At 38.0% G+C, this 15,565-nt stretch overlaps 1 protein-coding gene across 1 annotated transcript in view; it reads left to right on the plus strand.

The window, feature by feature from the left end:
• si:ch73-63e15.2 (protein strawberry notch homolog 2) overlaps nucleotides 1–15,565 on the plus strand; it is a 78,432-nt gene that overhangs the window by 27,351 nt on the left and 35,516 nt on the right. The window contains 1 exon segment of the mRNA XM_042482374.1: nucleotides 2,091–2,214. Within this exon segment, the coding sequence (XP_042338308.1) occupies nucleotides 2,091–2,214 (124 nt within the window).

Below are 15,565 nucleotides of genomic sequence, written 5' to 3' on the forward strand. Positions count from 1 at the left end.
GGGGTATTCATTTGGTTGCAATCTGCAACATCACCCCTAAATGCCACTAAATCCTAAACACTGGTCTTGGATAGTTTGGGTTTTTTGAAGTGGGTTTGCATGGGATACTTATCCATAGTCAGTCAGTCGATGTTAGATGGCATGCACCCAGTTTGGAGAAACAGGCTGGCGGGCAATAAGGAAGCTAAGCAATGTAGTGCTGTCAAATGGGGTATTTTATGCAGAATGTATTTTAGCCACTTAAAAAAAAACTCACATCTGAAAAAAAAGTATCAGTCTAAAATATATGCTATAAAAATGTATGCTATATGTGGAGTATTTTTACCACTTTAACTTTCTGTCAAACAACCTGTCCCGATGGTGAAGCCGTTAACCGCTTCAGTTTTCAAAGCCACCAGATTCCATCGAGAAAAATGAAATAAATGCAGCTGCTGGTCTACTGCAGCTTTAATCTGTTAGTTATGTTGTGTTATTACACAGTTACACAACACAAACCAACTATATGATCAAATGAAGGGTTGACCAGCAGCTCCTGCGTTTAGCAATTAAATCACTATTTTTTGGAGTCTTGAGGAAAGTGATGTAATGGCCTGAAATTAATCTAAATGTAGCCTACACTTAAACTGTTACTCTTTTTTTTATGGGACTTTTGAGGTGGCTAAAAACAGCAGGAGACTGCTTCACTTCCGTGTCATACTCCAGCCTGCTTCTCCAAACTGGGTTGTGCCAACTGACATCTACTGTGTGCTATATACTGTCTATGAAATATCCCTTTAACTTTTTATTTGGTAGATAACAGAAAACCGAACCATAGCAAATATCCCAAATAGTTTGTGATTTTTCAGAAACATCTGTGTTTTTGTGATCTCTATTTCTTTTTTAAGATTTAAAACCCAAATAAAAAAATGCTTTTTACATTACAACACAGTGATATTTATGTTTATCTAAAAATGATGCTGAATTTTGAAAACAGATACTCAACAAAAACATTTCAATATGGCCTTGGTTAAATATTGAGTTTTGCTGCGTGTTGTTTGGAAAATTTAACCCCAAAAAAGCAAAGCAATCATGTTTTCGTAGACTGGCTTCTATACACTGGCTAAAGGCTTCTCTTTCATCCTCTTGGTGTGTTTTGAACTTAAATCAATCAGTCTCACTGATCTCTGGCCCATGCTTCAGGACCCAGAGCCAAATCCTGTGAATAGCTTTGGCCGAGCTCAATCCCTCTGAGCCTGAGTCCTGGCACATGATTGGATGAGGGGAGGGTGGGAGGGAACAGTTACAGTTCCACCTTTACAAAGGTTTAGTTTTGCTTTCATTTATAGTCAGTGTCCACCACCAACTGTGCATTTGGCTGTTGCGTTATGATGACTTGCACTCATCAAGAAACTGAAAATAGCTCATGTTGGGACTAGAAGGTCTGTGTACCTGCGTTTCATATTAACACTGGGCTCAAGGAGAATGGTTGGTACTAATAAAAGTCAGAGCTTGGATCCTCAAATCGGGTAGGAGCTGTTCTTTGACTTTCTGTCTCTCTCTCTCTCACCTTACTAAACCTCTTGCTTTTCTGCCTGTCTAACTTGATATATGTGTTTCAATTATCCCTCTTGAAACTTTGACAGTATAAGTTGCTACGTTGTTGGATTTGAACACCTGGATTCTTTGATTTAAAAACAGCTTGTTGCTTCACTCCACTGGCATCAGTCCATTCTTTAATTACATTTTCAAACCGACGTCGGCAAAGAAAACTGAAGGTGTTTCACCTGTAACCTTCATATGATACGATGGACTTGCTGACAACATTATGTCATGCAGCAGTATCATGTTAGAGCTCCACATTTAAATATTACAGTACTCAGCCTGAGAAAACATCATCCTCTGTTCTGACTGTGACAATTGATCACATGAGATGCTTTTCAGTGCCTCTTTCAGAGCTGCATTTTGCACAGCAATACAAGGCCAAATTGTGCTTGGCAGTTGGAAGGTGTAAAATTGTGTAACTGTATAAGGGTGAAAAAAAAACAGCATGTGTCAGTTTTGCTTGGAGATGTTTCTGTTAAACAAACTAAACCTCTTCCTCCCCCCTCCAGGCAATACCACTTGAACAGCAGCACTACCACCACCACTCCGGATATGCACATGGACATGTACCCGGGATTTTCTGACGTGGACTTTTCCGGCCTCAACCTCCCTCGGAATGGAGACTTCCCCCAGGTTTGTTTCGTATATCTATACATATTGTAGGGCTACGTATTGTTTTAAAAAATTACGATACCAGTACCTTTAAAGCAGTATAAATACCAATGGAGGTCTTAATTCAATACCCATAATGTGAATGGAGTGTTGTGTATGCGATAAAAACAATCCTTTAATGATAGCAGAGTATTACAGCACCTTGTATACTGACATGTCACCTCTGTCTTCGTATAAAACAACCCAGCCAGCCATTATTAGACATTAGCTGCTTTTAGAAAGGGAATACTCTAAAGAGTTGCAATAAAGTCCCGTCTTTATACCGTCCTTGCATTTTTACAGAGAACCAAAGGATGGCGGCATTATTGGGATTATACACTTCATCCCGCCATTCCACAATCAAAAGAGGCATGATGGGTATGACGTTTAACAAACAAGCATCAGCCTCTAGTGTGACGTATAATATATGCTTCAGCGGTACTTTCTAAATAATGACAAAGGTACAACATCTCAATCACAATCTCTTATCGTCTCTGTTATATGGCAGCTGATTTTGTCCTGTGCGTCCTATAATGACCACTGTTCTTCTCCTTTGAATTAGTAGCTATGCTAACAACTGCTTTTTATATGTCCCACTGTGGGTCGCACACATAAACGCTTCATCACAACATCACACCTGTGCTGCTCATGGTCACATCTTTCTGGCTTTACATTTTACACAGACCTCATTATAGGGCGGTTACATCCTGTCTCAGCTCAGAGATGAGACCACACTGCTCCTCTTTTCAGCGATAGAATGTTATATGTAGAACAGCATGTCGGCATTATGGTGTGATATTCCTGCCTTGAACATGCAGTGTAAATGCATTGAACAATGATATTTTGCTGGATTAAGGTTTTGACATCTGATGACCAGAGATGTTGAAGCTGCAGCTGCTGCTGAGTGTTTGCTATAAGAGTCATCCCGCAGCACACACACAGTGACAGGGCTAACTATTAGCATCACAAGGCTTTTTATCAAGGAGTTTAATGACAGTTGGCATGTGTCAAGGTCATTGTACGTTTTTTGGGATGGTTTAACAGCATTGTGTTGGATGTTAGCTTCTGCAGCAGCTGTGTAGCTTGTGCTCACTGGGCAGATGTTAAACTGAGCATTCGTAAGGTAGGATAGCAGCTCTGGAGATGGCTGAAACAGAAAGTCAGCTGGCCTGGCGGAGAGAATCGAATGCAGGTATTGTTTGGCGGAAGATGCTTTGATACCACTTGGTACAGAGTTCTTTCAGTTGATACCTTAGAGGTACCGAGTACTGATACCGAGCCCTAAGATGTTGGCACATTTGTATCCGCCTACACGGACCAATATGTACCCAAACACAATTTTTATTCTCATGCTGTCTCCATCTGTCCCTCTCTTGCTTGCTTATCAGAGGGACGGACTGTGCCTCCCACCCACCTCTTTCATCCTGTCTTCCATGTGTATTCAGCTCTGCTTAATTTACCATAGAGCAGCCTGATTAAAGGCTACTGTTGTCTAGACGACTGCAGCAGTACCTGCCCCATTCTTGTCAAGGCATGTCATTAATAAAACACTGTAATTTAACATTCTTCTACACTTCTATACACAGAAAATCGCTGTTAGGTAAATCCAGAGTAATTTTCAGTCATGCCTGGAATCAGTCCAAAAAGTGAAATATGTTGCTTGAAAGTTTTGTGTTTTTTTTTTTAAGTTCTTTAAGTTAGTAATTTGAGTGTCTTTGGGATTATCCCCAATGTGGGAAGGTACACTATAAGACTAGGCTGTTCATTTCAGGATGAGTAACTCATTTACTGGACATTTAAAGGCAGGCTGCAGCTCACTCATATATTTACCTCACCATTCCAGATGATTACTATCCATCATTTGCATTTTCTATTTCCGTGCACTTGTGTCCGTCCAGCCAATTCCTTATAGTTAGAATTGTATGAATAAGAGCCAATTGGCCTGACACAGACCAGTGAGTTTCTAATCTAAGGCCTATTTGGGTTGAGCTGATGAGCGCCATTATGGAGCCATATTAAAAAATATGCTATGGTGATGAGTTTTAAAGAAGGGCTGTCATGGGTTACCTAGCAGACTTGCAGTATCCCTCCCTACAATAAGCCCGTCTGACTGTGGAGAGGGTATAGCTATCTTGTTTTTTCTTGGTGCAACATGAGGACAAAGTTGTAAATAATAAGGAAGGGGGTGGTGTGACAGCAGTGGCAAGGGAAAAGGCATTTCTTGCCCTGATTATAAGTTTTTAATGCTTGTCATTGAAAAGTTCAAAATGGTTCTCATAGTATCAGTGTGAATTACCGTTGATCTGGATTTTATGTCTCCATATTGTCTCCTTATGTATTTGTTTTTCAAAGAGTTGAGGTTAGATAAATTTCTATTGATAAAAACACTATGCACATTACTGATAATGAAACCCAGCAAATGTGGAGCAAAAATCAAAGCCTTTTTTACGCAGATCAAATTGTGGAGATATTCTGTTGCTCTACTTCTTGCTTGAGTTAGCTGCTAACTGCAGTTAGCTGAATTTTAAATCTCCTGGCAGCGGGTTGCACATAGCACATCCTCAAAATGTCACACCATCCCGTCCTTGGTCCTGTCCTGCCGACTGTACCTTTTACACAGACGTTGATTTTACACTGTTAATACCTCCGCTGCCAGCTTTAAGGCGAGCCAACTCAATCCCCCCATTTTGCGATTGTACAGAATGGTGAGGCTGCATACTGGTGCAATATTTCCACCTTGAACAGACAGTGTGAAACAGACTTAAAACTCTGACAAATTAGGAGAAAAAACATAGTTCTTCTTGCAGGTTGCTATATTATTGGAAACATTAAATGTAGCATTCACAAGATTGCATTGCAGTAAATCAAATGTAATACATTTTACATTTGATAGATTCTAATGCAGAAGAGAGTGCTGTTTATCAGATATAGCACAAAATACTATAAATGAGCCAATTTGGCATTGAGGGAAGTGCTTTTCTTGAACTGCTATGTGTAGAAGCTCAGTTTTTGTTTCTCTGGAGGCTACAGAGTCACAGCCTAAGGGAGCTATAAAAGCTTACGGCTTATTTTAAAATTTATTCTGTTGTAGCTGTTGTATGTTCTGAGTAGGAATGTTAACTAATGCTTACATCAAGGGTCACTTTAGTTTAATAATCACAGTATATTTCCATTTAATATTAGTGGTTTTCAGCATTTGATACCCATTTGATACTTGTTTGTATACTATTTGTTTCACTTCTGTAACCACCTTTATAGATATACAATTCCCGAAAATCTTCAGTGAGAGCAGTGGTTCCACAGAAAAGAAAAAAGATGAATGTTTAGGGTTATTTCAAAATGTTTGAATGAGTAAACTTCAAGAACAAAGGCTACACATTAAGGCTTTAATGTCCAAGAAAGTGATGTATCATCCTCCTCACGTGCGTTGTAGTACTGGCACGGATTTCGTGATTCACGTGGGGTTTCCCTAGTTTTCCAACAGCCTGTTTTAGCCTGTCTGGCTATAGATTTTTTCCTTACAAGTAATTACAAGTATTCATGATTATGTTATACATGCCATAACTATTCATCTGTCTACATATTTAGAAACGTATAGCTTCACATTTGTCATTTTTCTGTGGTTTAGTTTAAATGAGCTCCGTCACGGCTGGTGCATTCATGAGCAGCAAGTTTGGTTTCCCGGCAGTGGAGACGTGGAATGTTATGGTGGCTGAGTGTGAGAGACGTTTTGTGCTTGTGTTGTGCTTTCTCAGCTGTTCTTTCTGGTTTTGGACACTCCCTGCCATGTGAGGCATGCAGAGAAAATGTAAGTCACGGGGTCATCATGACTAATCCTCCACCTCACACTCAGACCCCTTTTTCATCCTCCATTTTTCCCCCTCCATTACCATGACATGCATTTTTTCCCCTTTTATTTATCCACACTAAGAGAGTGGGATTTTTTTTTTTTTCTTTGCACTTAAACCATGACACTAGAAAACATTGAGGCATGTGTGATTGGATGGAATTGTTGATGTGATTGTTTAGTTTATCAGGTGACTACCGTGTTTATCTCAGCCATTATATTGTCTGAGTTACAGCTGTAGACTCATTAGTAAACCTCTTTTAGTTTGTATGGCTTTGTATGGTGTTGCAGTTTGTTTATGCAGTTCACCAGCGCTCTGTTGGAATATCCTCATATTATAAGGAAGCGCATGTTTGGAGCACGTAGACAGGATATCTGTCTCTAGATTGCTGGTAACTTACAAAACAAGAGCCAAATGTTTGTTTGTATTAGAATTAATAGACTGCCAAGTGAGACTCGATATCCTCATATTATCAGTCAATTGTAATGTATCACAGCTAATAACTGAAATACAATACATGGTCACAGTACAAATGGCCTCTCACATTTTTTGTTTTTATTTGATTTGGACAATTGGATTGTGCTTTATGGAGCCAGATAATGTCCCAGTTAAAACTTCCACCAAAACCTGTTTTTTTTTTTTTTCTAGCAAGGCATCAAATCTATAATAATGTAGTAAAATAAGTTAATTCATTTGTACCAACATCAATGACATCAATTTATCTAGATGTTTATATATTTTTTTATTTACTTTAGATATTTATATTTTGCAGATTATAAAATATTTAGGGACTTATTTAAAAACATACAGTTTACATTAATTGATTGTCTGATATATTAGTACCAAATTGCAAGGTCTTTCCCAGGAAACTCCCCCTGAAACAACAGTTCTGTTTAATCCTTTATTAAATTCATGTTTGTATTTAATCCTTTCCGGGGAGTAAGTGAGAAACTAAGGACCCCTAAAATAAAACATTATCAAAGCCCTCATCTTGAGCACAGTGGAATAAAGATAAACAGTGTAAACTCTGACAAAAACAAATTGAGGCTTCATCTGATCTACATAATTCATTATTCTATACAAAAAATAATGGCAGGCAGCTGTATCCTTAATCTTTAGTAAAATAATTGTTCCAAGCATGCTGACTATGCACACACTACAGGACGTAATGGACAAATAGATGTGCTACCTATACCATAAAAAAAAAAGTGAAAGAGAAGTGTGCACTTTACCACAGTGACGTGCACAGCTGTCCTGGCTTAATTTTAGTCATTTGTGCATCCATGTGAACTTTTATGAGGAGCATCAGAATGAAATCAAGACTTACTGGAGGACAACAAAAACAGAACTCATTCAGTAACCACTCTGGCTAACCACAAAGATTCAACAGCACTTTGCAAGCACACAGATTAACACATGTACTGTATAGTATTCATATACCGTACGCACACGTGTATACGCAGTAAGGCACCTTTAGGCATATTCACAGTTTTAATCTCCTGCTACATTCTCTCATTCTTTCTCTATGCGGTTCCTTTCACTATTACTCACACATACTCGTGCAGAATACACTTCTAGAAAGAGTTGATATTTGATTTGTTACGTACGTGTGCCTTCACAGATCTTTTCACTCACTTTCATCAATTTATTTGCTAAATATGACATACCCAAAACCCTGAACGTGTCCTCAGCCTTTAACCCATCCAGGAGCAATGGGTATCCATCATTATTCTGTGACCGCAGACCAGCTAGAGATTTAAGTGCAGTACCTCTATCAAAGGCGATTGCAGGACAATATCCTAACATACAGTTTCTGTGTTAAACCTGGGAGAATGTCAAAGCACTCGTGGGCAGAAGAAAAACATATATTTAGTCTGGTTTTTAGAACATGTGTATTTATTCCTCCAAATATAAATATCAAAGTAGCAGAGGGCTACTTTGATATAATTTCCACTGTCAGTCTATGCAGAAAAGGCACAGATTGATGCTGAAACATTTGATTTCCTTCATTCTGGTAAAATTTTGACCTCAAAATGTTCTGAGGGAGGACCCTAAACCCCCATTTATTATTATTACTGTGTTGCCAGTGTTGTTAAGTTCTGTATAAGAACCCATTTATTATATATGTGTCCAGTGCTAAAAAACAAAAATTCTGCCCCTGTCTATAGCTGATCCATAATTACATACTCCTTTGCAAAGATAAGCCAAGTTAAAACCCATTAAACCTAAAATTCTCCTGAGAATTGAATTGCTTCTAAAGATTCAACATTTACCAGGCTGAAATACAAGGACATATTTATTTAAAAATTAAGCACAATGCATGTACATATATCCAAAACTACATTTGCCTCTGGGCTTCATTTTACTGGAATAGAAGGTCATCTTGTTTTTCTTGACTTATTTTCAACAGGTATTTTTTTGTTACTTCCTTGTGAGATGCTCAAACAGTCATTTCAATGGCCTAGTTTAAAGGAGGAAGTCAAAGGTTAATTTGAAGGGTTGTTAATAGGTGCGGTGTTTTGCCTGGGGATTGCCTGCTCCACCCTACCCACCCTACTCTTTCTCTACTTTAGTTTTAGATTAGCTTTGGATGATTTTACCTCTGTCTAGCCTGTTGTTGTTGTTTTTTTTTTTTTAATCAAATAACTCAGGTGTTATAATTTTTAAAAGTGAAGTTTAGACCTACTGCAGATTTGTTTATATCGCCAATTACGCATTGTGTCAGACAATGTTATGCTAGAACATACAGAAGAAGTATCTGAAAACCATACTACACTAAGAGTACAGATAACTTAACAGAAAATTACTTTGGTAGAAGTTTAAGCCATCTATTAAAATATTAATTGAGTTAAAGTCATAATATATATGCTATTTTCTGTACTACTGTCAAAAGTAATTTATGATATTAAATGTACTTTAGTATTAACAGTGAAAGTACATGCTGTTATCTAAAAAGCAAGCTGTCAGAATTCAGAGAATTATGACATACATTACTTTAAAAATGGAGCGTACATAACACGACAAAAAACAGTCATTTTTTATTTTTTTTATTTTACAACTAATAGGATTTAAAGAAAAAAAAAATTTAATTCCCTCCCAGTCTTTCATTGGTCAGTCCTTTCCTGCCTTACCCCCTTTCTTTCTTGTTTTGTACTAGTAACTGAAATACTCAAGGAAAAAGTAGTAGAGCAAAAATACAATTTATTTGGGAAATATAGTGGAGTAGAAGTATAAGTTGAAAGATATATAAAAATCAAGTAAAGTAGAGATACTCCTGAAAATTACAGAAGTAATGTAACAAAGCCTTATTCCTTCTCTACATTACCACTGGTAGCAAACTATATTCACTGTACAAAAGCAATATAATGTCACAAGTAACACACAGCAAAGTATTTCCTGCAGCACGGCACAGTTCAGAGTTCCTGCAGATCCTTAAAAAGTCTTTAAAGGCATTGAATTCATACATCTTTTTTTCTGGTGTTGTTTTGTAAAATCTAACAAAAAATGGTATTATCTTCTTTTTTTCTTTTTCTTTTTTTCTTATTTTTGGTCAATTGATTCAACAATTACTTTTCTTAAACTCATTGCAATGTGAATCCAAGCAGTGGAATCTCACATGCAGATTGTGAAACACAAAATCGTACAGAAAACAGGTCAGAAACGCCAGATATATTTCCCACTTCTGTAGTTAAACTAAATAGATAGACCTTTATATTAAAATAATACATTTATCGCTTCAATGTGCTCCATCCTAAAAAGTTATTTTTTCCTACATTGGCTAAGATAATTTAACTTTTTTTAATATACAAAAAAATCATGTTTTTGTTACAATAAACATTTGGGCAAAATAAAATTGTCACTGTTAAATTTTGGTGATTAGAAATTGGTCTTAAACTTGGCATTGAAAGGCTCAAAAAGTCTTAAATCTAACTTGCCTTAAGCTGTAGGGACCCCGCAGGTACCATATGTATCATTTTTTGATGTACATAGTCCAGGATTAGCTGATTGTAGCACTTGCAACTGAAGTAAAAATGGACCAAGGAATCAATAAAAGCTGGAGTCATAAATGGAAATTATATCAGTTATTAAAATCTAATACAAACATCTGGTATATGGTCCTACGCAGCGGCATTGTGATCATCACCAGGATTTCACAAAACATCAGGAGTGCATCTGTGCATGTGATAATGAGACTACATGTGGAAGCGCTTGTTTACCAGCTGTGTTTGTGTGCTGTCGTGAAGTCGGGCATGGCTCCTTCCTTCTTTAGGCTGTGATGTGATGAGGTGTGTTTGTGTGCTTGAGTATCCAAAAGAAGCTCATCAATGATTCATTCTTCCCCTGTTGACCCTCTGTGTCCCACTAACACACACACACACACACACACACACACACACACACACACACACACACACACACACACACACACACACACACATTATTCAGAGGATTCCCACTCATACAATGATGACACCATGGACAGGCGCCACTCGGTCTCTGAGAGTCTGCCTCCCTTCAGTCCAGCAGAAATGGACATTACAGTACCTCACCACGCAGACTTGATATCACATATTCCTGGAAGCTGGGTGTACAAATGGACCCCTCCATTTCATCTGTGAAGAAGATAAATCCCATTATTTTTATTTTGAAATACCACAATTTCCTCATTTAGGACCGGCTCTTAAACAGTTAACATTGCTTGTCTATTTCAAAGACAAATCTTACGACACAGTCTTTGATCAGCATCTTGGATGTGCTGAAATGACCCCATTTGCCACCAGATTCCCAGAAAAATCTTTTTTCAACAATTGTGACCCTAGTTCCAGTAAGCAGGAATGGCCATTTATGATGCAGTATTTGTGTATAATTGCACTCAGATAGAAGTAGATAGACCCTTTGAAAAGCCAAACTCGCAGCTTGCACTGATGTGCCTCCTTCTTACTTAAGCTGTCAAGAATGTTTTTAGCATAGCTCCATTGGGGAAACTATAAATGTGGTTGTCAGATATCTTTCAGTGTTGATTAGCACATAAGAGGTGAAATAATACAGGAATTTTTGACAGTTCGAGCCTACTGGGAGCTGCACCTGCATTATTAGAAGTAACACGCTACTTTAATTAGCTAATTGGACCATTTGTTTGCTTCCTTACACCTCTGAGCTATAAATCATTATATTAATCAGTTATCATTACCAGAACAGCAGCCTTGAAACTGAGCCTGTGCAGACAAATAGAAAGACAAAAAGCAGAGTATGGAGTAAGACAGGCAGCCAGGCAGGGAGTCTGTCTCTAAATATAATAATCATTAAATAGTGTCCCAGGCCCATTAAACATAGCGGTAAGCAGCAGGGTGTGAGGAGCGGCCAGGTCCACAGCGCAATACTGTTTACACTACAAATGCGGTTGAGTTACACCATGTACAGTAAAATGGGCCCGACTGCCAGTAACTCTAGTCACTTACCAACAAAAGCATCATTTCCTGAAAGCTCCTCCCTCCTCCCTCCCTCTTCTCCCACCTCTCCCCTCCCCTCCCCTCCTCTGCTCTCTCACTCACTCTCCAACCACCTTTTTTGAGCTGTGAGGAACTAGTCCACAATCACTATGACTAAGCCCTCTATGCAAATACCTGACTGTCCTGGTGAAGCAGGAAGCATGTTTTAGACTCGCCTGTGAGAGGAACAGAGTTTTTTTGTATGTGTGAGCTCGTTGCCCAGAGCGTACCTGCGGCAGAGGCAGATGTGTGTGTTGAAGCAGCAGAGAGGAACTGTGCAAGAGCTAGTGAGAGTCCACTGTTGGGTGGAAGTGCACCAGCTGTATCGGTGAACACTTTGAGCAACACATGGAAGAGGCTGTCGCATTCAGAGATTCAAGGTGAAGCAGGAGTGTATGTGTGTGTGCATTTTGCCCCCCCCCCCCACCCCCACTGCAGCGTTTGGACCCATGTCTCTCATGCAGCTCTGGACTAAATTGTATTCACAGCTGGGACTACCACTTCCCAAGGTACTGTTTGCTTCTTTTTCAGTATACATTACCCTGAATCAAGTCTGTTTGTTTTAAGACTTGCTGTTTTTCTGTTGGCAACTTTTTATTTTCGATATTACGGTCAATAATTGAAAACTGGTCGATAAGGAACTAAAAGGTGCTTGTGTGAAGAGGTTTATTGCCTTTATCAAGGAACTTCTAGATATGACTTGTAAGTACATAATTACCCACTTACGTCTGTTTTTAAGTTTAACTTCCTCAAAATAATTAGAGAATATACTTCTGTATTATCATAATGGAGGCAGGCATTTGATTTTTTTTTTCACTTATGATTTTCTGTCTACAGAAATAATCTTGGCCTACACTGTAACTTATTTTCCCTTAAGATTTCAGTAAACTACTGGCGGCTTTAGTTGCTAGCATCCTACCCTTGTTTTACAGTGTCACGACCATATTACTTAAACAGTACATTAGTTAAATTTGTTACAGTATTCTTCAGTGGAATCTGTGCAACAGTGGAGTCTTACAGAGTAATACTGGCTCTAAAAAGCATCAAGAGTTAGTGTTATACTTTGTTTTAAAAAAACTCTACTTGCTGTATTTTAGCCGCATTTGTTTTGTATGATGCAAGTAATCTGTTATTAAAATAACATATTACACTTTACTGAAAAGTTAGTAGCAAGTTACAGACCTGAACTGTATCAAATTGTAATATCAATGTCAAAATAAAATTTGTTTCTCATTTGCACTTAGAAAGGCCGCATGAGGCTTGTCTTCAACTAGGCAGTTTTTTTTTTCAGTAGAGATCTCCATTCACTTTGTTTAAGAGTAGAGTTAGTCTCTTCTTGTTACAGAAAATAGAAATTAAATCTACTCTCCTTGTTAATCATCTGCATATAATACCAGCCCATCTGTTGTTTATTATAAAAGAAAATTGCCTGACTGTAAGACTGTAACCTAGACTTATTTGGGTCCATTGTTAAAAGTTTGCACTTTTCCTCCGTAATCAAGTCAGGCTGTGAATTTTCTTGCTGGCAGACCAAAGTTGCCGGTCAGTCACCCTGGACGCCTTTCTCATTCCCAGCCAGGAATTATGACAAATGATTGTCTGCCTCACTCCTTGCTGTCTTCCAGTAAGTGCGAGAACGTGATATCTTGTCAGGCTAAATAGCACTCGTCTGTTTACTGGACAGCTATTAAATATGCCCATTGTTGTACTGTGCTGTAAATAGAACTGCGTTGTGTTTTTAATTTGTCATTCATTAGACTGCTAAGTGGTAGTGGAACGAAGGTCAGATCGAATGTCTGGTGTGAGGTTTGTTAAACCCGTTTCCTCTGAATTTCTGATGAAGTTGATTAGCCAATCTCACCACGTCAGCATCTTTTTTTCAACACAAAAATCTTAGCAATTACATAATCATGGTTTCAAGTAGTTTGTGCTTAAAACTGTTTTTTTTGTTAAATAAAAAAAGTACACAGCAGCTGAAGGGCAGGTTTTTTGTAGTCCTTTTTTGACATTAGTTCAAGTCACAGATGACGCTGTAGCCTGGGCCCATTTGCTTCAGTTAGTTTCTCTCTGAAAAGCTGACTGGCATGTCTCTGTTAGTAGTCATACATCAATATTATTATCAGTGTGCATTTTCCATGTTACAAAATCCGGTTTACACTCTTTAAGGATAGGTTTACAATTTTTAAGTGCTTTTTAAAAAAATACACAGGTGCTCCATATGGACTCATGTTCACACTGGCAATTCAGAAATATCCTGCTAGTGCCACTCAGAGAGATGATGGAAAAAAAGTCACTGTCCTGTCTTTGTGCAAAACTGCACTCCAAAGTTTACCTGAGACTAAAATGAGACTTCAGCAGGCCAAGTTAGTATTTTTCTTCCAAAGCTACAGTCACACAGTAAGTGCAAATTTCCTGATTATTGTTTAAGAAAAAATGCAAACCTTTTCTTTTAGACCAGGGCTGAAGCATGGCAGCCTCTTGGTGGGCACATGTTGTCAGTTTCCTGGTATTACGTTAAACCTCAAGCATGACCTAGGCGTGCAGCTTACGGGAAGTGAATAAACAATGATGGTAAGGATGAGTGAAAGCATGGATGGGGGGGGGTGATGAGTGGTGGAGAGAATTAAAGGTTGCCGCCTTGCTTTATCATGCAAAACGTCTTTATCAATATCTAACTGTCAGCAATGATTACAACTGTCTCTGGAGCATTTTGTGAAATGTGTCACACATCAGTGCAATGTGTAATTGCAACAGTGGAATAAAGCTAAAAAGAAAACATAACAGGGTGATAAAATTTCTCGGTAATTATTGCTGGCTGTTAAAAACGTTCATGCAGGAGTCAAGATGCAGTAAGTCTATCAGGTCTGACTGTCCAGCAAACAGGACAGCCGCTGCATAATGATGAAGACGTAGCAGTGCAAGTTTACTGTTGACAAATTATTTCGTGCACCCTTTTATGCATCAATGGTCACCTCTAGTGACGGCAAAATGTGTAAATTTTTAAACTTTTCAGTCCTTAATGTCTTATTGTTGTCCTTTTTTTCCTTGACGTGAGTTCAAAATTTCCTGTTTTTAAATTGCAAGCTGTGTTACCAGCAAGAACTATTGTCCTGTAGCTGAATGGTTGCATATGTGGCGTGATATACTGGTACTGACAATAAGCGCAATATTTAAAAATGAAATACTGATATTATGAAAATAATACTCATATTATTGTGTAAAGAATCCAGTGACTCTTCAGTCATTTCCGTTTCTTTCCATTCTCGCTTTGCCTCTTTTCCCTAAATGCCTTCTGGTTTCCTTTTTGCTGTCAATTAAATAATTGCTTTTTTTGAACGCTTTTGCACAGTTATGGTTAATGACTCTCTTTCCACCTCCCCATACTCATATTTTGATTGTAATTCGTTCACCCAAAACAGTGCCAAAATGCACAATTAACAAAGTTAAAGCCAAATTTGACTGATAGAATTATTATTATTATTATTATTATTATTTTTAATTATGTATATATCGCAACAGTTTGGGCCATGATAATCATGTAGTGAAAATCTGATATCGTGCCTACTGTAGTATCCTGTAATTGCAAGTTTCCCGGTTTGATTTTGCAGAGACTTTTTTAGCATGTCACACCTTTTAGCATGTCACACCTTTTTCTCTCTACTCTTGTTCCTGTTTGTCCCATATAGGGACAAACATGTTAAACAAACAAATCAAGGTTCAGTGGGTTTATAGTTTATATGATGTGCTCAGTACATTTGTTTAAAAAAAAAAGTCAAGTCAGAGCATAAAGAATTACTGAATAGTTGTACATCTTTTTGCTTCCCTCTTGGTGGGATGTCATACTACTCTGTTTTACTGTGTGATGAAAATTGTTTTGATCACTGTTCTTTTACCAAACTACACTGATGTTTAAGCACATTCCCAGTCTCACCTGAAATTGTGAAACACATTCAGTAAATATTGGTTGTAACTGTTTTTGGGGGTCCCGTTAACTCA

This window comes from Plectropomus leopardus, chromosome 3, assembly GCF_008729295.1.
Source record: "Plectropomus leopardus isolate mb chromosome 3, YSFRI_Pleo_2.0, whole genome shotgun sequence".
NCBI lineage: Eukaryota > Metazoa > Chordata > Actinopteri > Perciformes > Serranidae > Plectropomus > Plectropomus leopardus.